Raw genomic sequence first — 24,074 nt, forward strand, 5'->3', positions numbered from 1 at the left:
GAATTCACAATGAGAATAGAGAGGGTGGGCAGTATGAGGCGGTTTGGTAGACAACTTAACAGTCAATTTCCCTGCCTTTGGATTTGTCTCCTGACTTACCTTGAATATAAGTTGTGACAGCACACATTGATGTCGTAAGTACGGTTTGCAAAACTTGTTTCGTTCAAGAAAGACTGGCACATCACATCGTCTCTGGGAACAAACAAAATTCCTACAAAAGTAAAAAAAATATTATTTAAAAAAATCTCAGTCATAATCTTAAACACTGGTATGGTCAAAAGTAACAAACTATGATACAACAGTAGCATTTCTCAATAGCACTAAAAACTATTGACTGGCCTCAGACTACGGCATCAGGACCCGCTCTGGCAGGCCATTATTTCTTTTGGGAACTCATATTAAGGAACTACTTTTCCATTCATCTGGGAGCAATATATTTCCATTAACTTTAATATTTAAATGCTGTATTTGATTTTATATTCAAGGAGATGGAGGTGACCAATTTTGTTTGGCACTTTGCCAGTTTGCCAGAAGCTGCAAATTCAAGGTTCCAGTCCACGCTACAACATTGGGCCAGATTTCGAGTTAGTGGAGGGGTACTCTATCATAAATGTGACAGATATCCTGCTTGCCATACCACAGCTGCACATATTTTAATACACTGGTAACAGGACGGATGAGATATCCATGTCCTCTGCGATGGGGTATCTGCCCACAAAACGCTAAATCATTCCTATTGAAAGAAGTACAGTGAAGAAATGACAGCAGAAAGAAATAGTCAAATTCAAATTCAAATTCAAAGATGCTTTATTCGGTTTGTAAGGAAAATACAACCATATAGCAACAGACATAAACATTTACACAATACTAAAGCAGGCTACCATAAAAACAATGTAACAAGATAGCGCTCAAAATGAAAACATTTAGCAGCATTAATAGTACATAATCATTAGGCCATTCGAAAAATGCATTTAACTGTAATATTGACAATTATACGACCTTTAATTGTGTGCAAATATGCAGTTAAAGTGCTAAGTATCGTCTCTATATTAGTATATGTGCAAATTGGCAATTCAAGAGAAAAATTCGGCAGCATCCTTCCTAAAGTGCAATATGCAGTTAGCAGCACCTAGCCTGGCTATTCACAGGGAATGATGATAAGTGGAACAAAGTGCAAGTGCTAGGCCATTCCAACGGTGAATGTTATACAATAGCAGCAATTAATCCAACAAACATATGTGTGCAAATTAGCATAAGAATACATGATGTCAACAGCATTTTGTTTTAAAGTGCATAGTACATTTAGCAGCTGGGAAAATTTATGTAATAATTGATTTTCTTACAAAAATACATTTTAAAATATAAGTGGCCACATAAAAGCATACATCTGGGGACTCTAGATTAAACACTAGTTTCATTGCTGTTTGTAAATGATGCGTATTATATTTTAAAAAGATGGGTTTCAAATAATATTTCCTAAAAGAGGTATAAAATGTACAAGATAACATAAAGTGACACGTGCTCTGTTTTGATTTGCCATCACATGGGCATAAACAAGTTCCAGGTTTTTTAGGCACAGGGAAGGCCACAAGGTGATGCACAATTCCTAGGCGGAGACAGGTTAACACAAATCGATGGGAGGGAATACTAACTGTTACAAGGTAAAATTGGAAACCTGCGTTGATGTTATATTGTTGATAGAGATTGAATGTGCTCTGTTTATTATATTTTTCCATCCTAGTCTCTGCTGTATATTTCAAAAACGAGACCTTCAACTCCCGCTTTGATAATATAGGATCCATTATTAAATCATTAAAAATATCCAGACCATACAATGTTTTATACCAATGATGTATATGGTTCAGCCAAGGGATATTCGATCGGTGATCAAGTTTAATACAATCAGTTATTACGTCCTGCGTAAACTTTGTCTCCTCCTTTACCCATATTGAACACCATAAGGACAAGGGGCGGAGAGCAATTAGATCATTACCATAATACAAATCTAGTTCCTTGTGTATTAACTCCGTTGAAGCCGTAGCTGGGGCGCTGATTAATCTTTTTAAAAACACATTCTCCTTCCCCTGGACGGATTTGGCACTCTGTGCATCGTACCCCCATACTCCGGCCCCATATATAGCTGAAGAAATACATCTGGCGTTAAAAAAGGGTTAGCATTTCATGAATTCTGCGATCCCCTAATTTAGCAGCAAATCTAAAAATACAATTTGTATTCCTGGCCATTTTAAAAAGAACACTTTTTTGTTCATTTATCCATTTCCCGTCTCCTGAAAAGGTGATGCCTAAATAACAGAAACTGTTAACAGATTCTAATCTCCCCCCTTCTAAAAAAAAGGGCTTGTGTTTTCTTGGTTTCTTACCACACACCATGGTAACCGTCTTCCCTTTATTAATTTTCAATTTCCTGTTTTCAATAAATACGTGGAATTGATTAATTAATTGTTGCAGTCCATTGTGGGTCCTAGAGAGGAGGACCGCGTCGTCCGCGTATAAAAGGACTGGGATAGGGTTACCATTTATAGTTGGTGCATCTGCATTAATCATTCTGAAAGTTGTATCAACATGATTAATGAAAAGAGAGAATAGTAGGGGGGCGAGTACGCATCCTTGACGGATGCCTCTCTTAACTTCAAAGAAAGGGGTGCACTCACCATCAGTTCCAAACCTTACTTTGCTTGATAGATTATTATACAAACGGGCAAGCTGATGGATAATTTCAGTGGGGGCGCCCATTGCCAGTAATGTGGGCCAGAGCAGTGCGTGTTCCACCAGATCGAACGCGGAACTCAAGTCGGCAAAGCATAGGTAAAGATTACCAGGTTTAGCTTTAGTGTACTTGCCAACTATGAGTTCCAGGTTCACGCACCGCTCCATTGTACGTATTCCCCTACGGAACCCATACTGCACTGGGGACAGGATGTTTTTCTCCTCGGCCCAGGCTTCCAGTCTCACTAATAGGGCTCGACTAAGGATTTTAACTGTCGAGTCCAAAAGTGAGATTGGACGATAATTCCGTGCCTCTGACCTGGATCCTTTTTTGTAGAGGGGTATAATGATTGGCCCCATGTCAGTGGCAAATTATCCTCCACCGCTGCATCAAAATAACGGGTTAAGATTGGGGCCCATAATAATATTTCATGTTTATAAAAGTCCATGGGTACCCCATCGGGCCCAGGTGCTTTACACCCCTTACTGTTTTTAATTGCCTCTGTCACTTCATTTAAAGTTAAAAACAACTGCATTTTCTTCCATTTAAAACATAAGGTAGACCCATCTGGATTAAATCAGAATTAAAAATCTCAGAGAAATGTGCAATCCATGCAAGACAGCTGACGTGGGAACTGACCTCAGGAATATTATCATTCTTTCAGAATGGGCCATTTATAGTTTCCCAAAAGAGTTTATGGTTTTTAGTTGCAACGGCCATATCAAGTTTATTCCAGGCATCGTTCTGTAACTCCCTTTTCCTAGTGGACAAGGCCAATTTATAATTAATACGTTCTTCTCTAACTCTTTCTTTATCTCTGGGTTTAACATCAAGTACACTTTTTAACCTTTTCAGAGTCTTGGCACAATGTTTGTCAAACCACACAGTTTTATTTCTTTTAATCCGTCTGTTTCTTTATAACAAGGAATTTTCAACTGTGCATGTAATTTTCATAAAATTAAAGAGGACGGCAGACGCTATCACATTAGGTGCAAGGCAGTATTCAACCTCTCTGGTACATTTACAAATAATATCCTTCGTTAATTTGTTAGGGTCAATTTTAGTCCATTTAATTCTCGTACCATTTGGTCTCACAGCAGAAATCCCGTGGACAGATCTACCGTGCACAACGGTTTTTGGGCCCCAGCTCATTAACTCCACTGAAATGCTGTTGTGATCACTCACAGGCTGCTCTATTACCCAAACATTGGAGAAAACCGAACCATTAGACACCAAAATATGGTCAATATTAGAATGGGCATCTCTCCCCCTAAATTATATTTCAGTATTTTTGTTTTTTTGGAAAGAAATAGTCATGATAGGAGATATGTGCAAACCAACAACCTCCTGATGTTACAAACCAACAACCTGCTGACTCGGTGATGTACATAATTGTGCAATCTACTCAGCAGTGCAGCCAGAATGACAGCACTGGAGAGTACATGTAAAACTGTATATAAACACACGGGGCTGTACTATAGAAGGTGACCCATGGTCACAACAGTCAAGTACGCCTATCCGTGGTGCGCCTGGGGCACTTCAGTATTACAAAGGTGTTGCAGATGTTTGCTAAGCTCCTTCTATATTATAGATTAAGTCAGTGCTAAATGTGTGATCACAAAGGGGATTGCCCTCATTTGCATTGGGGCACCATTCTGTCTGTTGCTTTGCACCTGCTTCATATTACAGAAGCAAGGCGACTCTCAGGAGGTGCATTGACTGTGTGCCACAAAGACGTGCCGGACAGTTAGAGAGTACCCCGCGAGTGCCTCCTTAACTGCCAGTCAGAAAACCAAAGCAGACCTGAGAAAATGTTCAAACCTACCCCTGGTCCGTCCATCCACCCACCCGTTCATCCACCCACCGACTCATCCGTCGATCCATGCATCCCCTCTCTTTTCTTCTCGCTCTCTCTGATCTCTTCCATCCCCTCTCTCTTTTTCCTTATGCTCTCTTTCCCTCCTCTCTGTCTCTTTGCTTATGACCTCACTGTCCCGGCTGCAATAAACTCCTACGAGCCCCTAGTTGCCTTCAAAAATCGGCCTGCACTGGCTCTGGTCCGAACCAGCACTTTTGAAAGTGACCAATGAGATAGACTGTCAGTCTGGCCTAGACTTCTCAGGTATCCCTCAGCAGGCAGATGCAGTCGCTCACTGCACCTGCCTGCACGGGGATTTCCACCCCCCTTTGAATCTCAGCCAAGTGGATGCCTGTACAGTGAAAAGCAGAGTGGCAACTACAAAGAGACAGTCTGTCTTTCACCAATGAGCTGTTTCAGTACAGGCGCAAGTTCACTCCTGCTGCATCGGGAACGGTGCATTCACTCGAGGTCACTCCCAAGAGCATCTAGTTAGCGGTGTGCTGAGGCAGTGCACCCTACATCTAATACAGGGCCTGGTATAATTCATTGGGCTGAACAAATCCTTAAACAAAATTATCGACTGAGTTCACATGAGATCATTACTGGCCAGTGAGTCCAAGATGCTGCAAATTTAATCAATTAAGCACTATTTATAACATCGATTGGAGGTTTTCTAGTGAATTGCATCGTTCTTAAACAGTTAGGGTCAAAATGCCAATAACTTTGTGGAGAATTCCTGGTCTGAACCTTTATGAAATGTACCTAGGAAGGAATAACAGCACTGTGATATATTTTAAATACTTGTTTTTTAGAAATATGTTGAAAGGCAGGTAGTAAGGGAGGAACCATGCATTTCAACATGAAGGGGTAGGTGTAAGTATATTTTTAAAGAATAACGACGTATGGAAGGGTCTTTGGGGAATTGTTTAATGACTGAAGACACCTCCACTCCCCAATCACAGTATAAACAACTAATTGGAGATGTTCAGTCAATTGTGAGGGAACAAGAAATGCTAAATGCTGCTGCGGAGTAGGGACCCACTAAAGGAAAGGAAGTTTGCCCATCACCTGGCTAGAGGAAAGAGTCCATCGGCCCACCCTTACTGGCGGAGAATCGTCATATGGAGCTCATTAGGACATTAGCTTTAGCCAGGAGATAGTCAGTATAGTTTTTGTACTATCAGGCTATTTTAATTATGACACTTGGACAATCTTGAATAAACATATTTTTTGCCAAGTAGCCATTTTTAATTTCTCTCACACACTTTAGCACTGCACTTCACTTGAGTCCACTTGGTTTGAACATCCACCTTGGTGAGATGGCACAGGAGCATGGGGACAGGTACCCAGCAGGGCCTAGTAGCTCAGGGCTGTGGGCCTAGACCTAGTTCTCCTTGAGCTCCATATGACGATTCTCCGCCAGTAAGGGTGGGCCGATGGACTCTTTCCTCTAGCCAGGTGATGGGCAAACTTCCTTTCCTTTAGTGGGTCCCTACTCCGCAGCAGCATTTAGCATTTCTTGTTCCCTCACAATTGACTGAACATCTCCAATTAGTTGTTTGTAAGTATATTTTTAGGCAGTTTGAGAGTGGTTTACATGAGCACCAGATTATATAGCATCGGTAACGAGTAAGCAATGTATTTGAAATTGATGCCACATGTGAGAGGCAGCTCGGGGGCTAGTAGTGTTGAATGAAGCACGGCGGGCTGCCTTCTCAGCGCTCCTCCCAACAAGGTTTGGACCGAGTCCGGCCAGCTGGTGATGGCTGGGAAGTGTTATCCCAGTCCTGGAGGGGAACATGGAATGCAGGAGATTACTGTACCGCGCCCACTGTGGAAAGAAGGTAGGCTTTTTGTGGGACTTTAAACTTTTCTGACGGATTGGAGATTAGTGCATGCATTGTATGCCCTACTTCTGCACTGCTACTTGGTAAGCCTAGGTCTTCTTCATTTTATATTTGAGGGGTTGATCTCTCTCTCAGGCAGTAGACTTCATCATGTCTGAGAGCGTTTATTGCAAGAGACAAGTTATTTCTTCTTCTTCCTCTGCGCATGAGGGGCAAATTCCTGTTAAGGTCGTTAACTCTCCGGGATTGCCTCAAGCTCCACCTGATACTTCTGTACTGCTTACTGAAGAAGAATTACAATTTATGATACAGGATGCAGTAGCTAAAGTTCTCCGGGATCGAGACAAAAAGAGGGGTTCTAAACCTCAAGATATTTCCTCATCACATCAGGATGCACCTTCTACTTCGTCTGGGAAGTTTACAAAAAGAGAAGAGGTGCCAGAGACTTTAGGACATATCAGCCATAACCAAGGTAACGAAGATGTGCTGTCTTCTCAATATGTCAAGCCGCCAGATATGTCCATGCCTTTTCACTCTAACTAACGTAAAAGATCTGGAGAATGGAAGGAGCCTGATCGTACGTCTGTGCTTAGATTTCTGCAAAAACTCTACTCTCTGGAAGATGCAATTAACTCTTTACCAGACTCTCTCAAAACTTACTTAATTCTGGCAACTCTTATTAGGTGTACACCTTGAATCCTGAAGATTATTCTCCTTTTCACCACATTGACAAGAAAGTGAACAGTGCTTTGAAAAGAGCTTTTTCGGCACAAAATCTATCCTCGAGATCCACCACTTATGCTGCATTTAGTGCACAGCCTTTGGTAACTGACTTTGAGGGATTGGCCACAACTATTCAGGCTGACATCGACTGTTCTGCTCTCTTGCTGGCGACGGAGCAACAGGCCAAGTACATAGAGCAGATATCTTTTGAGCAACCTCAGTTGCAGTGGGTTCCTTGGTGGCGGTGAGGCTGTAGGAAGTATAATCCAATGTTGTCTTCAAAGTAACAATCCAAGAACAGTAATAGTTGTAAATTGGATTTATTCCGTAAGTAGGACCACTACATGACACATCAAGCGTAGGGCAGTAACTGAACAGTAAAGTCACTAGACTGAAAGATGCACCATAACAATTCCAGAATATAGAATTTTACAAATACAAACCTTCCATAAAGAAGTGCTCTCTCTACACACCCCTCTCCTTATAATAAAAAAAAAAACAAACAAAAAATAAATAAATAAATAAATAAAATACATTCAATATTAAACAAAATCATCAGAACGAAAAGGATTTTTGACACAAGAACTGCATCTACTTGGTGCATGATCCCCAGAATTCCCAACCAAATTTTCTACATTTTTAACATTTTGACGAATGACAGCATTAGAATCACCACCACCAACATTCAATGAAGCATGAGAAGAAGTAGAATGCACAATATCATTTTTCTGAGCCAGATTTTCAAAATCCAGCCAACTAGAATCAGTTTGTTTAACAGATCTGTCACAAATGATTTTCGCCTTAACTTTCGTAATCTTGACCACAGCATTTGTGTTCCACCAACCACGACCCTGCAGCATCAGAGCCATCTTAGAAACTTTTAAAACTGTGGCAGGCGCTGAAAACTTCGATTCACCTTTCGTAACTCTTATAGGTTTTTTAATGATCATCCAATGCCCAGGAGACAACGAAGTAATTTTAACATGTTTTCTTAAATCAAAATTTTTCTTATATGTTGCTTGTTTAAGTTCAACCTGTTTTCTAACTTTGTGAATATCCAAACCAGGACTTTTCTCTCCAACTTTCCCTTTCAACCAACCAGGGTTAAGAGAAGAAACCGGTTTTCTTCCCCTGAGCAAAAAATAAGGAGAGACATCCGTGGTAGAATGCGGAGTAGTGTTGTAACTCCAAACTTTTTCACAAAGATACTTGCAAAAATCCAAATTATTAGTAACAGCTGTTTGAACACCTTCCTTCAACAGACGGTTAGCCCTTTCAACCAGACCATCGGACGAAAGACTATATAAAGGTACTAACACATGTTTAACCGAAGCACCATCTAAGAAATTCTCCAATTCACTGGAAATAATATGAGAACCATTGTCTGTTACAATTTCAATAGGCAAACCTTCCACCATGAATAAACGTTGCAGAAAAGAAATTACAGAAGAAGAATAAGGCCTCTTAACAAAAGAAAAATAAAGCCACTTTGAAAAGTAATCAATGATTATAACCAAATATTTATTCTCAGAACTAAGCAAATTAAAAGGACCTGAAACATCCAAGCCTAATTTTTGCCAAGGACCAGCCGGCCAATCAACAGGGCACAAAGGTGAAGTAGATAAACGCCAATGCTTATCAGAACATAAACATTCTGGACACTTGTTAACAAAGTCCTTCACCTGTCCATCAATTCCAGGCCACCAGTACAAATCCTTAATTTACCTGACAGTGCTTGAAGTCCCTAAATGCCCCTCATGAGCAACTGAAATGATTTTAGAACGAATACCTTCAGGAGGAACCACTTTGTCTTCACTCACTAAAACATTGTCTACTATAGACAAATCCACAGCCACCTGAGCAAAACACCTATCTTGCATTGACAAACTTCTATCACAGGGCCAACCGTGCACCAAGAATTTTTTAACCCTGCTGAGACAAGGGTCATTGTCATCTGCAGCTAACCAGTCAACCTCAGAAAGCTTACCACCTTCAGCCAAATCAGATATGGTAAAAACAACATCAAACTCATTACTTTTCACCTCAGATACAGCATCCGTGACTTCTAAAGGGATACGAGACAAACACTCCGCCCTGACAGTTTTTCCACCTGGAATGTATTTTATGTCAAAATTATACTCTTGTAATCTAACCAACAATCGGACCAGCCTAGAAGAAGCTCTACTAGAAAAGCTATCCCCTAACATATAAATCAAAGGCTTATGATCAGTGAAAAGCTGAAAACGAGAGCCCCAAAGGTACATGCGGAATTTCTCAACAGCCCAGCAGCATCCTAAAGTCTCACATTCTATTGTGCTATAGTTAGAGTCAGCACCATTTAAAACTCTAGAAGCAAAGTCTATAGTGTATTCTTGACCTCCAATCATTTGGCTCAACACGGCTCCCAAGCCTTTTGAACTAGCATCTACTGTGACAATAGTCATCTCTCCATGAGAAAAAGCTCTAATAGCAGGTGCATCCAATATCAATTTTTTAACATTAACAAAAGCTTCTTGCGTACTAGTTGACCAAATGTATTTAGCATGTTTTTTCAGCAAATCACGGAGGGGTTGTACAATTAAGGCATATCCCTGCACAAAACAAGCATAATACTCGCTGAGTCCCAAGAATGCACCCAAAGCATCCTTATCCTGAGGCCTTGGTGCATCCTTGATAGCATTAATTTAAGATATCTTAGGTTATATACCCTCAGCCAAAATATTGTGACCCAAATAATCAACACAATGAGTAACACATTTACATTTCTTCTTGTTAATAGTCATGCCAACACTCTCAAGCTTTTGTAAAACACATTCAAGAATTCTATAATGAGATTCAAGAGAGGCAGAATGAACTAAAATGTCATCCTGAAATGCCTGTATGCCATTAATATCAGAAAACAATTTATCCATAAGACAATGGAACACGCTGGCCGCGGAAGCCAGTCCAAACGGCAAGCGTTTGTACATAAAAACTCCGAACGGACTAACAAACGTAGTTAGGTGTTGAGAGTCCTTTGCAAGGGGAATCTGGTGGTAAGCAGATTTTAGGTCAATAGTAGTAAAATATCTGCTACCACCCAAATTCGCCAGCAATTCCTGAATTCTTGGCAATGGGTGGCAATCTACCAGAATATTACGGTTTAGTGCCCTCAGATCAGCACAGAGACGAATCTCGCCAGAACTCTTCCGTGCCACGACACTAGCCAAGACCCACTCAGATGATTCCACAGGAGTTATGATGCCTTGAGAACATAATTCTGAAAGCATTTTTTTAAAATCACCACGAGCAGACAACGGGATAGGTCTACACTTCTGAATACCTGGAATGGCATTATCCTTAAGAATAATTTTGTGCTGAAAACAATTAACTAAACCAACTTTGGCAGAGAAAACTGAAGAATATTTAACCAGTAACTGCGACAAAATAGGGTCATCAGGTGTTAATGGAACCTCATCCGAAATGGAGAGAAAAGGAAATTCTCCCAACACAACAGGATCTGCATGCCCAGGTTTAAGGATAATTCCCAATTTGGCTTGATCCTGCCAACCTAAGATATTGCGGCCATTAACCGCCACATATACCTTGGTGTAAATCTGTCTTCCCCTGAAATTGGCAGAGTCTGAAAAATAACCACACATGGTGATATTGAATTCACCAAACGCTTTTGGATTAACGCCTGCAGGCTTGAGTAACACATTGCACCAAAATTTCTCAAAAGTTCTAAGATCCAAGATGGTGATCAGAGAACCAGAATCAGCCATGACATTAATATTGACTACTCCGATCATCATATTGCATAAAGGACCCTTACACTTTGTTGTATCATTATTCAGAGTGTTAATCTCTATTGTGGATAGGGTGTTACTCATAGCTTGGCACAATTCATCCTCATCAATTTCAAGAGCATTCACTTTTTTCTTAAACTTAGAAGCTCTACACACTGTATTAAAATGTCCAATTTTCTTGCACGTGATGCATCTTTTGCGCAAAGCTGGACAAGTTGGATTGTTGCAATAGTGGTACTTTGAGTGGTACTTTGAACCACACCTATAACAAACTCCTTTACGATCAGATTGTGTTGTTATACCATCAGAATATACACTTGAAGACCTAGATTTAGCAGAAATAACATTTACAGGAGGATCGTTACCCTTAACAAAATCTGAAGAATCCCCAGACGTAAGTTTGGTAGAAACTTCTTGTGTTAAAATCTTCGAAGAGACTACGGACCACTCAATACTGCGAGCGATGTCCATTACCTCATCCAAAGGCAGATTCTTGCAGGTCAATATTCGCTCTTGGATTTTTTTATTAAAACAATTGAATACCAACTGATCCCTAAGCGCTGTGTCTAAATAATCTCCAAACTGACATTTAGCAGCTAAAACTCTTAACACAAGATAGTCTTCTATGGACTCATCCTGCATTTGTTTTCTTTTGAAGAAAACATGCCTCTCCACCATAACAGAAGGCTTATCGACATAATTCCTTCCTAGTCTGGCTAAAGCCTCTTTGTAAACGTTCCATGTTTCGTCACCAGATGGCGCTGTTACGACAGGCAAATTATCAAAAACATCCTGACCAGCACTACCTAGATGATTAAATAATAAAGCTCTTTTTCTAGATGCAGGATACTTAGTAGCATCAATGGCTTCTAGATAATTATCAAATACTCTGAACCATTTATGCCAAGGTACTGTAGGTTTACCCGGAACCTGCAAAAAAGGAGGGGGCTGCATAACGTTATTAGAAGAGGCAGACAACATATTAAAATAATATGCAAACTAGAAAATACAATATACGGATCAAGTCACCCCAAAAGGAGTGTAGTTGATGACGTGTGCTTATCACGAAAGAATAAGCAGTGAAGAATTAAAATAATGAAGTTTCCAAGAATTGTGTCAATTTCCCATCCGATTGCAGTTGAGTGCCAGATTTCGTGTCAATTTCCCATCGGATTTCAGTTGAGTGCTGAATTTCTCCTCACAATAGATTCAAAATGGCGGAAAAACGTGACCTTGACGTCTGTGCATAGCGTAGCGTGTTAACGAGGAAGATTGACCTTTTGGAACGATTAAACATAAACGTTATAGGCAGGAAGCACAGAAGCTGAACGCACGCAAGAACACTGAAGAGCGGCTCGTGGAGCTCAGTTAATGCACGAGTTAGAATTTCAGTAGAGTTTCAAAAGACGCATTGAGTCAATGGCACTGTAACATCAAAATGAGTTTTGAAATCGAAATGGAAAGCGCTGTAAAATTTTAGAATTCCAGAGTAAATAAATAACAGGATGCCAAGTTGCGCTACGCTTCACTCTGCACGATACAAATTTAAGTTGGTGCACAAAAGGCAGACAAGTTCTAGTTAGCGAGAAATAAATCAAACACTAACATTAGCTTGATGAATATTTACTCTCCCACACAGGTTTAGTAGTACAGTACCTTATTGGTGTGGAGAAAAAATTGTCAGAAAAGATTTCTTGATGTAATCGAGAAAATTCCGAAATATTTCTTTCTCAAAGTCGGTGGGTCTTAAAAGTGTCGCCAATAAATGTAGGAAGTATAATCCAATGTTGTCTTCAAAGTAACAATCCAAGAACAGTAGTAGTTGTAAATTGGATTTATTCCAAAAGTAGGACCCACGACATGACACATCAAGAGTAGGGCAGTAACTGAACAGTAAAGTCAGTAGACTGAAAGATGCACCATAACAATTCCAGAATATAGAATTTTACAAATACAAACCTTCCATAAAGAAGTACACTCTCTACAGATTCTTAGGATGCAGAATTGGAAGATGAAACCAGTAGATAAAGCTTCTTTGTTGAAGATTCAATTTGATGGCAAAAAGATGTTTGGAGAGAAGATTGTAGAAAGTATTACAAAAGCTTTTAAAGATAGAAATCACACTCTTCCTTATAAAGGAAGGCCTTCCTTGCCCTCATTTAATCAAAAGCCTTGCGTTCGATCTTTCTGGTCTTCTACTTACAAGCGGGACTTGAAATCTTTTTCCCACAACAAAAGATTTCACTTCTGGAAGCAGATAAGGAATGATAATTTTCCTAATCAGCCTATGTTAGAAATGGGGGTCTCCAGTTGGCACCTTGTCCAAGAAGGGACCTGTCCTTCTAGTCAGGTACACACCTAAGTTTGCCTGTGCTCACCCTCTGGTAGCTTGGCACAGAGCAGTCAGGCTACACTAGAGAGGCAATTTGTAAAGCATTTTATATGACCCACAGTAACGCAGTGAAGACACCACACCAGTTTAGAAAAATAAAGAATCTTTATCAAAACCAAACAAGACCAAAATGACAAAATTCCAACATCCGAATATCAAACTATGACTTTTAAAAAGTGAAAACAGTCCCGTCCATAAGAAACTATGGATGTGTCACTTTCAGCACAAAGTACTTGGGGTGCGTCAAAATTACAAGCAAGGGAAGCTGATGGGTCGGATCTTTATTCGCAGGGAAGGTAATGCATCTTTTCCTTGCTCCAGGGGAGGTGATACGTCGGTTCCTTACTGGAGAGGAGGTGATGCATTTGTTTCTTACTGTGCGGGTTGGTGATGTGTTGGTTTCTTACTGCAGCCCCAGAGTTGTTGTAGATTCGGTGCACAGCTGTAATATGTGGAAAATCCGGACATGCTGGAGGCAAAGGCGAACCAGCTGCTGCATCGATTTCTCCAGCCGCCGACCGGTGATGCGTCGATTCTTCTTTATGGCCAGCAGGGCCTGCGCCGGAGTCGGTGCGGTGATCTTCGGTGTTGGAGATCAGTGCACAAGACTCAGTGTGTGGCAGTTTCTCGGGCCACTGGCAGGTGCTGCGTTGATTTTTATTGACTGCACGGGCTGTGCATTGGGAATTTCACCCGCAAGGTGGTGCTACATTAGAAAATTCAGCCGCAAGAATGGGGACGTGTTGATTTCCTTCAGAACATTAGTTCTTGACAGCTTCCTATAGCAGGAACAACCTCCAGAGGCCCAGCACTGGAATAGGCACCTCCTGGCAGGTCAGAACTCCCAGCAGTGGAGACCCAGGAAGCTGTGGGTGAAGTCTTTGTGGTCCCGAGACTTGAGAACAGGAGGCAGTACTCCTCCTCACAGCTCTTCAGCTCTTCTTCCATGGCAGAAGTTCCTCTTGATTCCAGAAGTAATCTAAAGTTCTGGGGTTTAAGGTGTAATATTTATACACCATTTTCTATTTGTAGTCTATGTTGCAAGAGTCTCTGAGCTCAGTAAATACCTGTTCTATTGTCCCTGGTCCAGCTTCACTACAGGAGGTGGTGCAGCATTGTACAGAGCAGACACAGCCTATCCCGGTGCTAGTGAAAATTCCTCCCACCACTCTAAATGCAGAAAGATATTTTCAGCTTGGCCATGAGTCATCCAGGACAGGCATGGCACATCTCAACCCCTGTGTGCCTGTCTAGAGTGAATGAACATCCCCAGCTCCTGTTACTCCAAAATCAGACAGTGAATACACAAACCAGTAGAGGCACACAGGATGGTTAAACAAGAAAATGCCCACTTTCTATAAGTAGCATTTTCAAACACACAATTTAAAATCCACCTTTAGTTCAGAGAGCCTCAACTCCAAAACTCTATCTTGTCCCAATGGAAAGTTACACTTGTAAGATGTTACACGGCAGCTCCCATGTTAACCTATGGGGCCCACAGCCATTCAATAGGGAAAAACGAAATGCACAGTATTTCATTATCATGACATGTAACACACACCAGTACATGTCCTACCTTTTACATACACTGCACCCTGCCCCCAGGGTTACCATGGACCTACCTTAGGGATGTTTTACATGTCAAAAAAGGGAATGTTAGGGCTTGGCAAGTGGGTGCACTTACCAGGTTGACATGGCATGCGCAGACACATTTACAGGGCAACTCAAGTGGGTGGCACAACCAGTGCTGCAAGCCTACTAGTAGCATTTGATTTACAGGCCATTGGCACGCTCAGTGCACTTTACTAGGGACTTACCAGTAAATCAAATATGAATGAATGAATGAATGAATGATTACACATTTCTATAGCGCATGGTTACCCTAAGGCATCCCAGCGCTTATGTGGTCAGGTCATCTCCCTTAACTTTAGCAGAATAGGAAGGTTTTCAGCATTTTTCTAAATCTGAGATGGTTCTCCTCCAAGCGGATAGCATCTGGGAGATTGTTCCAGAGTTTTGCAACCTGTAGAGCGAAACGTCTGCCCCCGGTGCGCGATCTCCTGATCCTGGGGATTGCCAGTAGATTCTTATTACTGGATCTCAGGGTTCTGCATGTTTGATAAGGCATAAACAGGGGTGCAAGAATGTCTGGTCCCGAGTTATGCAGGGCTTTGTGAGCAATAGTCATTGCTTTAAATTGAATTCGTTGTTGAACAGGCAGCCAATGCAATTGCCTCAATGCTGATTTGACAGAGGTTCTGCGTGGGATGTTTAGTAGCAGTCGGGCAGCACAGTTTTGGATGGTCTGAAGGATCTTGATTGTCCCTTTGGGAGCCCCTAGATAGACTGCGTTGGCGTAGTCTAATCGTGATAGTATAAGGGATTGGACTAGGATCCTTCTAGCCTCAAAGGGAAGTAGTCCTAAAATTTTTCTGAGTGCTCTCATGAGGGCGTAACCAGTCCCCGCTACCTTCCGGGCTTGGACCTGAAAATTAAGGGCTGGGTCGAGCCACACTCCCAAGCTCTTAATTTGTTCCTTAGGGGTTGGAGGCTGCCCCAAAGAGTCCGGCCACCACATATCCACAGAGGTAGGTGGTTTATGTCCTAACATCATGACCTCTGTTTTAGCTCCATTAAGCTTCAAAAACGAATCATTCATCCAATCCTGAAATATGCCATCATAATCACAATTTACACAGGGAGCACTTGCACTTTGGCACTGATCAGCAGTGGCAAAGTGCCAACTGTACTTCAACTAGCAAAAACTAAGTCCAGCACCCAACAAAAAAATAAAGGAGATAGAGGCAAAAAGTCTGGGGAAACCACGCCAAGGATGCCAAGTCTAACAGCCTAGTTTGATGTGCAATATCTTCAGATTTAGTGGCAGGGCGAGTTCATCACTTTGCTGATCCTTAGGATAAGGATATCAAAAATAAGTGGGTCTTAGGAAGTTGTTTGAAATGGCTACCACATAAATTACATCGACATGCCGCTTCAGGCATGTTTTCATCCTACACTTATTACCACCTGTTAAACTTGGCACCATTGGCGTGAGTCTCCCTTACATTTTTTTGCTGCTACCTCATCTGTTTTTTGCTAGTCTAGATGCTTTGGGCACTTTACCACTGCTGATCAGTGCCAAGGTGCAAGTGCTCCCTTTTGTAAATTGTTGTATGGATTATTGATTCCATGACTGGTTATTTGATTTACTTGTCAGACCCTAGTACAGTGCACCATGTGTGCCCAGGGCCTATAAATCAAATGCTGCTCGTGGGTTTGCAGCACTGATTGTGCCACCCACAGTAGCAGCTTGTAAAATGTGGCTCAGGCCTGCCATTGCAGAGCCTGCGTGCAGTCTGGGACTGCCATGTCGACTTGGCATGTGTACATACTAGCTAGGCCCCAAACCTTCTCTTTTATGCATGTTAGTCCCCCCTAAGGTAGGCCCAAGGTACCCCTGTGGGCAGGGGACATGCAACACACATAAGGGTACATGTCTTGATTTGTGTTGCATGTCCTGATAATGAAATACTGCCAATTTCGTTTTTCACTATTGCAAGTCTATCTGTTCCCATAGGCCAGAAAGGGCAGTTTGCTTATAATATCTTATAACCATAACTGACCCAGGGAACAAGAAATAAAGTTTAGTATGCGTGAACTCAGAATGTGAAAGTGCATCTTTTAGTATGGGTGGTTTCAACATTCTGTGTTTGAAAATACCACTTTTAGAAAGTAGGAATTTTCTTGCATAACCATCCAGTGTGCCTCTGCTAGGTTTGTGTATTGCATGTCTGGCTAGTGAGTGACAGGGGCTGGTAGAAGGCAGCGGCTCCGGCAGTCTGATAACTCAAGGCTGGGCTGAAAGGACCTGGGTTTAATTTAGAGTAGGGGTGGAGATTTCCTTTCATCTGCCTTGGCCAGGTCTGCTTTCAACAATGCCTGCCAGGTAGCTGCACCCGAGAGGACAGAACTGGTTTTGGCTGGGTACAGACACTCTCTGCTTTCAGAGAACAAAGAATTTGTGTGTATAAAAAGGGAGACCCGACCCCAGAACTTTAGATCACTTCTGGGAAATCAAGTGGAACCTTTGCCAAGGAGAAGAACCGGAGATTACTGCCTCTGTGCTGTTTGTTGTTTGAGGTTGGCCTGCAGTGGTTACTTACCAAGGAAAGGAGAAAAAGGACTCTCGGAGGCATAGACTTCACCACCAGCTCCCCTCAATTTCCTTGATGGGAATTCCAACCTGCAAAGAGGTGCCTGCTGCTGTTTAGGACTTCTAAAGACTGTTTGTTGTTGGGCACTGGAAGATCGACGCAACGAAGAAGAAGCGTGTCGCATCCGTACTGATTCCCGACCCATCACCGAGTCACGGAGAAGACGAGTACTGCATCTGCACCTGGTCCCGACGCATTCAGAGCCACGGTGAAGAAGCGGGCCGCATTCACACCGGGTTCCGATGCATCAGTGAGAAAAATGTCGCAGCACCTGCTGTGTGGCTCCAAACGTTCACGCATCGTCCGGATCGTCGCATTGCATCGAACCTCCATTTTGTCGCATCGCACTGGATCGTTGCCACGCCTTGATTTGCCATCTTGTCGCATCGTAACCGGAACACTGTAAGGAACCGACCCATTGCCTCCTCTCCGGTAAGTAACAGACGCATCACCTCCCGTGCGCTGCAGTAAGGAACAGGAGCAACGCCTCCCCCGAAGCAAGGAACTGACACATCACCTTCCCTTTGACCCTTTTGTTTGGTTTGTGTGACGCATCTAAGGTACTTTGTGGGAAAAAGTTTGCTTTTACAACTTGAATTGAACTGAAATATTTCTACCATTTGAGAGCCTTATTTTTTATACAGTATTGTGGATTTTTGATGTTTGGTCTTGTTTAGATAAAGATTACTTATTTTTCTAAACTGGTGTAGTGGCCATTTGTAGTGTTTTCATTATATTACTGTATGTCTTCACTAATGCTTTACACACTGCCTCTGAAATAAGCCTGCCTGCTCGTGCCACGCTACCAAGGGGGTAAGCAGAGGTTATTTTAGGAGTGTATCCCCCTTATCTTGACTAGAAGCAAGGGTCCCTATTTGGACAAAGCAACCTACCTCTGCCAACTAGAGACCCCATTTCTAACACCACCCATGTAGTTAAACGGAACGCTCAATTCTCTTGCATTCATGAGCTCTTCCAGAACAAGTCAATAGTCAGAGTGCCTCCAGCAGGGCCCAGGATGGGAATATATTCCATGTTGACCCAAAATCATACTCTAGCAGCCATCCAGTTGTTGCAATGTCATGGATTTCTCATAAACTGGGAAGAAATCAGACACTCTCTCATCTCAGCATCAGCGTTTTATAGGAGTGCAGTTTTGCATGGATCTGGGGTTTATGACTCTTCCTCACTTACGGCTGTAGAAGGTTCAGCCATGTCTAAGAAACCTGTTGGCACCGACTCTCCTACTGTATTCTCCTGACTACAGGTACAGGGGGTTTAGCAGCTACCGTCTCTCTGGTCCTGTGGGCAAGATTCCATCTACAGGAGTTTGTCAGGTTTCTTCTTGCCCTGTGGGATACCCTCTCCAAGGACCTGTCTCTCAGAATTCATTTATTCTACATGAACCCCCATCTGTTGCAGTGGTGGGTGGAATCTGCAAACCTCTTGTAGGTAATTCCTCTTTCCCCTTCCCTCCCATCATCATCATCACAATGGATGCTAGTCTCCTCGGTTGGAGGTTGGAGGTAATGACTCGGTCCCCACCTAGTGCAGGGAATTTGGATAGTGGAACAGAGCCAGAAGTCCTTGGAGAGAGTTGGAGGCAGTTTTTAACTCTGAAGGTTTTCTCCTCAAGGATATCATATCAGGTGGTGCTAATCCATCCAGACTACAAAATGAACAAAGCCTACCTGAACAAGCAGGTATAGGGACAAGATCTCCCTTTTTGGTAAAGATTTTGGAGAGGTTGTTCTAGTGGGCAGGGAAGATGCTCGCCTCAATCTTCACATTTCACTTAGAAGGGGGCTTTGAATGTTGTGGCAGACTCCCTGAGCAGAACTCTTCCTTCTTCAATGGATTTCTACCTCATCCACACATCTTCTCTTGGATTGTCCAGAGAGGGGAGATTTCACTAATCCTCCTTTTTGCCACACGGGCAAATGCTCTAGTGGACAGGTACAGCGCCAGACTGAAAGAAGACCAGGCTTGGGTGGAGGATGTTCTGACTTGCAGGTGGCTGCCAGGTCTTCTACTTGCTTTGACCCCTTTTCCTTTGCTTCATAAATTTCTGAGGAGAGAGAAAGAGACAGTACTTCTGGTTGCTCCAGCATGGGCTCGCACATGTTGTATCCTCTCCTGACATTGAAGGATTGGAGACTCCTGACCCGGCCACCTCCAGTTGCTTTTCCTGTTCTTCAGTCATGTTCAGGCTAGAGGTTTGGAAACTGAGAGGCTGAGGTGGTATTGGGGGAGTTCTGTATTCTTTACTGGGCACCCTGCAGGCTTCTACGTGTTCTTTCACTCTCATTGTACACTGCAGGCACTGGAGTACTTTCAGGCTGATCTATTTCAGATGATGACCTTTTTGCAAGCTCGGGTGGCATTAGGTCTCCACATTTCCACTCTTACGCTGCAATGAGCTGTGATAAAGGCTTTTAGGACATCCTGGGATAATCTTCTAGACCCTTCCAGTACGGTTCCTAGTTTTTTTTAAGGCCCTGCACAATCTCCATCCGACCATCCTGACCCTCCACATCAGGTTCCTGCATGGGATTTTCTTTTGTATGAGAGGCTCTGAAGGTTCCACCTTTCTAACCATTAACGGAGGTGGCTTTGAAGCTTCTGGAGCTGAAAACTTGTTTTTATTGGCAATTACCTCGGCTAGGTGACTGGGTGAACTAGTTGCTCTTTCCTACAAACACCCTTTTTGCAAGTTCTTTGAAGACAGAGTGATTTTGAAACCATTGCCTTCCTTCTATCCAAAGGTGAATTCTACTTTTCACTGCGCAGGAGGTAGTGGTGGTTCTTGCTCAATTATTTCATAATCCAGCTGCTGAGGAGGAGGAACACCTACACATGTTGGATATGAGAAGGACTCTCTTGATTTATCTGGATAGGGTGACTACCTTTAGGGTCTCGGGATTATTGTTTGTTACATTTAAGCCTATCTGTAAGAGTTGTAAACCTGTGGTGGCTTCTTTGAGTCGTTGGGTCAGGATCTGATCTTTATGGCTTATGATTTAGATTTAGAAAGTCCTCCTCTATGGGGTGCTATACAGGGTAGATCTACCTATGCAAAGTCCACTGCTGTAGCAGAAATTTAGGGGGTTCCATTTATGAAATTTGGAGGGTGGCAATCTGGAGTCCCCCCATCTACTTTAATTAAGCATTATTGCTTTGTGCAAGAACTGCATTTAGATAATGCATCTATTACTTTGCATTACTCTAAGTACTTCCTCGCTTTCCTTACTTACATTTCTGACTCCCCGGTTGCCAGGACAACTGCTTACAGAGGAAGGCTGGTGCATGCTACAAACAGGAGGATTGAGGGTGGAAGGGTGCTTTAATTTCTTTAGGATTGGTGTTAATTGGCTGTCTCAGGAGGCAGGACTTCCTCAGTAAGTAACTAAGGCAAACATGAAAGGCCTTAGAGTAATGCAATAACCAGTAAATAATAGATGCATTACATAAGGTCAAATTTCTTTCCATTTATAATTTTTAGGCACCGGAAGATTAAGTGATTTGCCTAGAATCAGAGGATGTTGAGCCGACGTTAGGAATCGAACCTGGTTCCCCATTTCCAATGTCGGTCGCTCAGAACCCTAGGCCAGATGGTATGTCAAGCATTAGTAGAATATATATATAGTATAAGACAATTAGCTGTTCTCTCAAATAACGTATCCCTGTTGCCTCTGAGATTCGGTTGTACAATGACTGTGGTTAAACAGATCGACTATATCATCCATCAATTGAGGAGCTGAAGCAAAGGTGTGATCAATATTGATAAACAATAAACATACCTGCAACACAAGCATTGACGAACGAGACGCACGCCCCAGTCATGAGTGCGCGGAGCACAATTCTCGCAAAATCTCCTTTTCGTTTTGGAGCCATGCATGCTGAAAAAGATGGAAAAGATGAAACATTAAACAGCTGTCAGCAACAGAAAACCAAACCCTGCGCTTTACTGTGTGCAGAACAACCTTCTACTAAGGGACTCTTCCCGCTGTCTACACAATCTAGGTCTCTGTATTATGTAGAGAGAGTATTCTGTGAATCACTCCGCCTTTTACCATTGTTAAATGTGTTCATCTGTAGTGTGCGTTGTAGGGACTCTACTCTGTTACTAAATGCTCTACACCGCATACAGGCAAATATTCTGCAAGCAGAAATGATGAGATATGAGAGGGAGACCTCGATGTGGCCTTTGGGAGAAGGATGCTTTACTCTGACTTCACCGAGGTACCCCCAGCGGCCACCTAACCAGCATTACAGGACAGTCCTCAATGGTCTTCATTGACTTACAGAAAACAGGCAGACCCCTCGGTGCTACGGGGAATGTTCCTGCCACTCCCCCTAACTGCTCAACAGTTGCTTGGGCACTAGTGTCAAGTATCACCAAAATAACACTCTCGCCTTCTGACAGCTCTCCGTAGTAGATCATCCCAAACCATGACTGCCAAAGATTAAGGAGTTCAAAGTTCATGAGTTCCCCTGTGCTTAATTTGAGCAGGAGCTTTCAGGTGCTCAGCACCTGCACTCTTTCACAGGGCCGGGGCTACAATTTCTGACCTTGCAGGTGATGGTCTCATTATTAATTGTTCAAATTCAAAATAAAAAGAATCACATACATTGCATGGTTTCTGGCTGGTAAATGTTCATAGACAGGCCAGCATAAGCCTGTCCAGGCTGGCATGATTTTGTATCACCAAGTTAGTGATGATGTCATCTCGCCGATCACAAATCCAAGAAGTCATCGACAAACTATGTCTTGCATTCTATTCCTAGAGTCTGCTGCACCATGTCACAGCCTGAGCCTAAGCCACTAATTGGATAATTGTAGCTGGGGGCTGGCTCACGACGGAGTTGACGCAAGGAAGCTGTGAGAACAACAGTAAGTGTGGACTTTCCCCTTGCTGTGTAACCAGAGGAGCATATCATGCAGCCCTGCATTGCTGCTATCCTCACTGTGCTCGATGCGGCTGTGGCCCAACACAACATTTGTGCGCTATGGCGTCACCTGTAGAATCGGTGCGCTGGACCCCAGCATGGTAATTGCTGAGCGTGCGTTAGTCCAGTAGGCACCATAGCAATACTTAAAGGCATTGGCAGCATTATGGCTGGGGACAATGCCTGTGCTGTAGCAGGCAGGGTCACGGCAAGCTGAGCAGTGGATGCCAATGCCGTCGCCTTCCCTGGACCTACTAATTACAAGCAGCACTAGTAGTGACATCACCTGCTGTGCTCGAGCAGCTACCTGTTCTGCAAATAACCCAGTTATACTGCACTGATTAATATATGCAAAAAAAGAATTTTTATTTGGTGTACATTTTGTTTTTGCACTCGGTTTAGGTAAGAAAGGAAAACACATGTCATCTTCCTCTTCTTTAGGAAAAACAACAGGAAAATGCAGAGTTCAAAATAGCAGAGACATGTACAGGCTGACGACAGGGGTCACAGGCAGCAGCAGTGTTATAGATGAGAGAGAGAGCAGGAGTAAAAGGGAGAAAGAAACAACAAGAGAGGAGAGAGATAAGATGGATCTAAGTAGAAGAAAAGGAGAGCAAATCAGATACAAAGAGAAAGCAGCCATGATGTGAAGAAGAGAGCATTAAGAAGAGAGAAGGTAGAATGAAAAGATGTAGAGGACAGGACAGAGGAAAAAAGCAGACAAATGATAAAACGGAGACACAGCTAATCACGGCTAGAAGAGTGATCGTAAAGAGCCAAGATAGAGGGGAGAGAAAGTAGAGCATGGATAAAAGTGAAGAGGAAAAAGGGCAGGGGTAGAATAAATAGAGGGCAAATCAGTAATACAGGGAATAAGGTAACACACCAGGTGTGACAAAGATGATAGCAAACAATTAGAGATGTTAGAAGATCGACTCTTAGAGCAAAGATGTAGGGGAAAGACAACAGATCAAGGTTAGAAGATAGAAACTGAGGCAGTGAGAGTGTTGAAAGTGGGGCTCACGAGAGGAAAAAGTGGGACTTACCGGAGGAAGAAGTGAGCTGTGGCCTCCTTGGCAACATTTTCAGCACCTGCACTTATTTTTTTACAAATTAACTGTCCCCTGGACATACTGTGACACTCTTTTTAGATCTTAGCCACAACTTTGTTTAGCTTTTTATGTATTGTCTGGAATTGGCAGACTTGCATTATTATTATTGTACGTAATTTTTAAAGCACATGTGTACCTAAAAAATATTACCCATTGGCCATTAACTGCTGGGCAAATGGGGTTATATCAGAGTTCTTTTCATCAGTGTGGTTATTTCTGCTTGTTTTAGATCTGTAAGCAAAGCTCTACAGGTTCCACATTTCATGCATGAGAAGCTCATCCAGTCCAGTTTTTTTCATTGCATTCTGGCTCTCGTTGCCTTATTTACCATTATAAATTTAGGAGTACCAGAATGCAAAAAAATGCAACAAAAAACTGGCCTGGCTGAGCAACTCATGCATGCAATCGGGAAGCATCATAGCTAATGGAAGTGGATCTATTATGGTGGTGTAGTATTCT

General features: G+C 42.5%; 1 protein-coding gene across 1 annotated transcript in view; it reads right to left on the reverse strand.

Annotated features, from left to right (window-relative positions):
• Nucleotides 1-24,074, reverse strand: part of LOC147728922 (sodium/nucleoside cotransporter 2-like) — a 475,735-nt gene that overhangs the window by 33,194 nt on the left and 418,467 nt on the right. The window contains exons 16-17 of the mRNA XM_086959167.1: nt 21,354-21,452; nt 100-211 (exon numbers count right to left, since the gene is read on the reverse strand). Of these exons, the coding sequence (XP_086815293.1) occupies nt 100-211; nt 21,354-21,452 (211 nt within the window). The remainder of the gene's footprint in view (nt 1-99; nt 212-21,353; nt 21,453-24,074) is intronic.

This window comes from Lissotriton vulgaris, chromosome 2_2, assembly GCF_964263255.1.
Source record: "Lissotriton vulgaris chromosome 2_2, aLisVul1.2, whole genome shotgun sequence".
NCBI lineage: Eukaryota > Metazoa > Chordata > Amphibia > Caudata > Salamandridae > Lissotriton > Lissotriton vulgaris.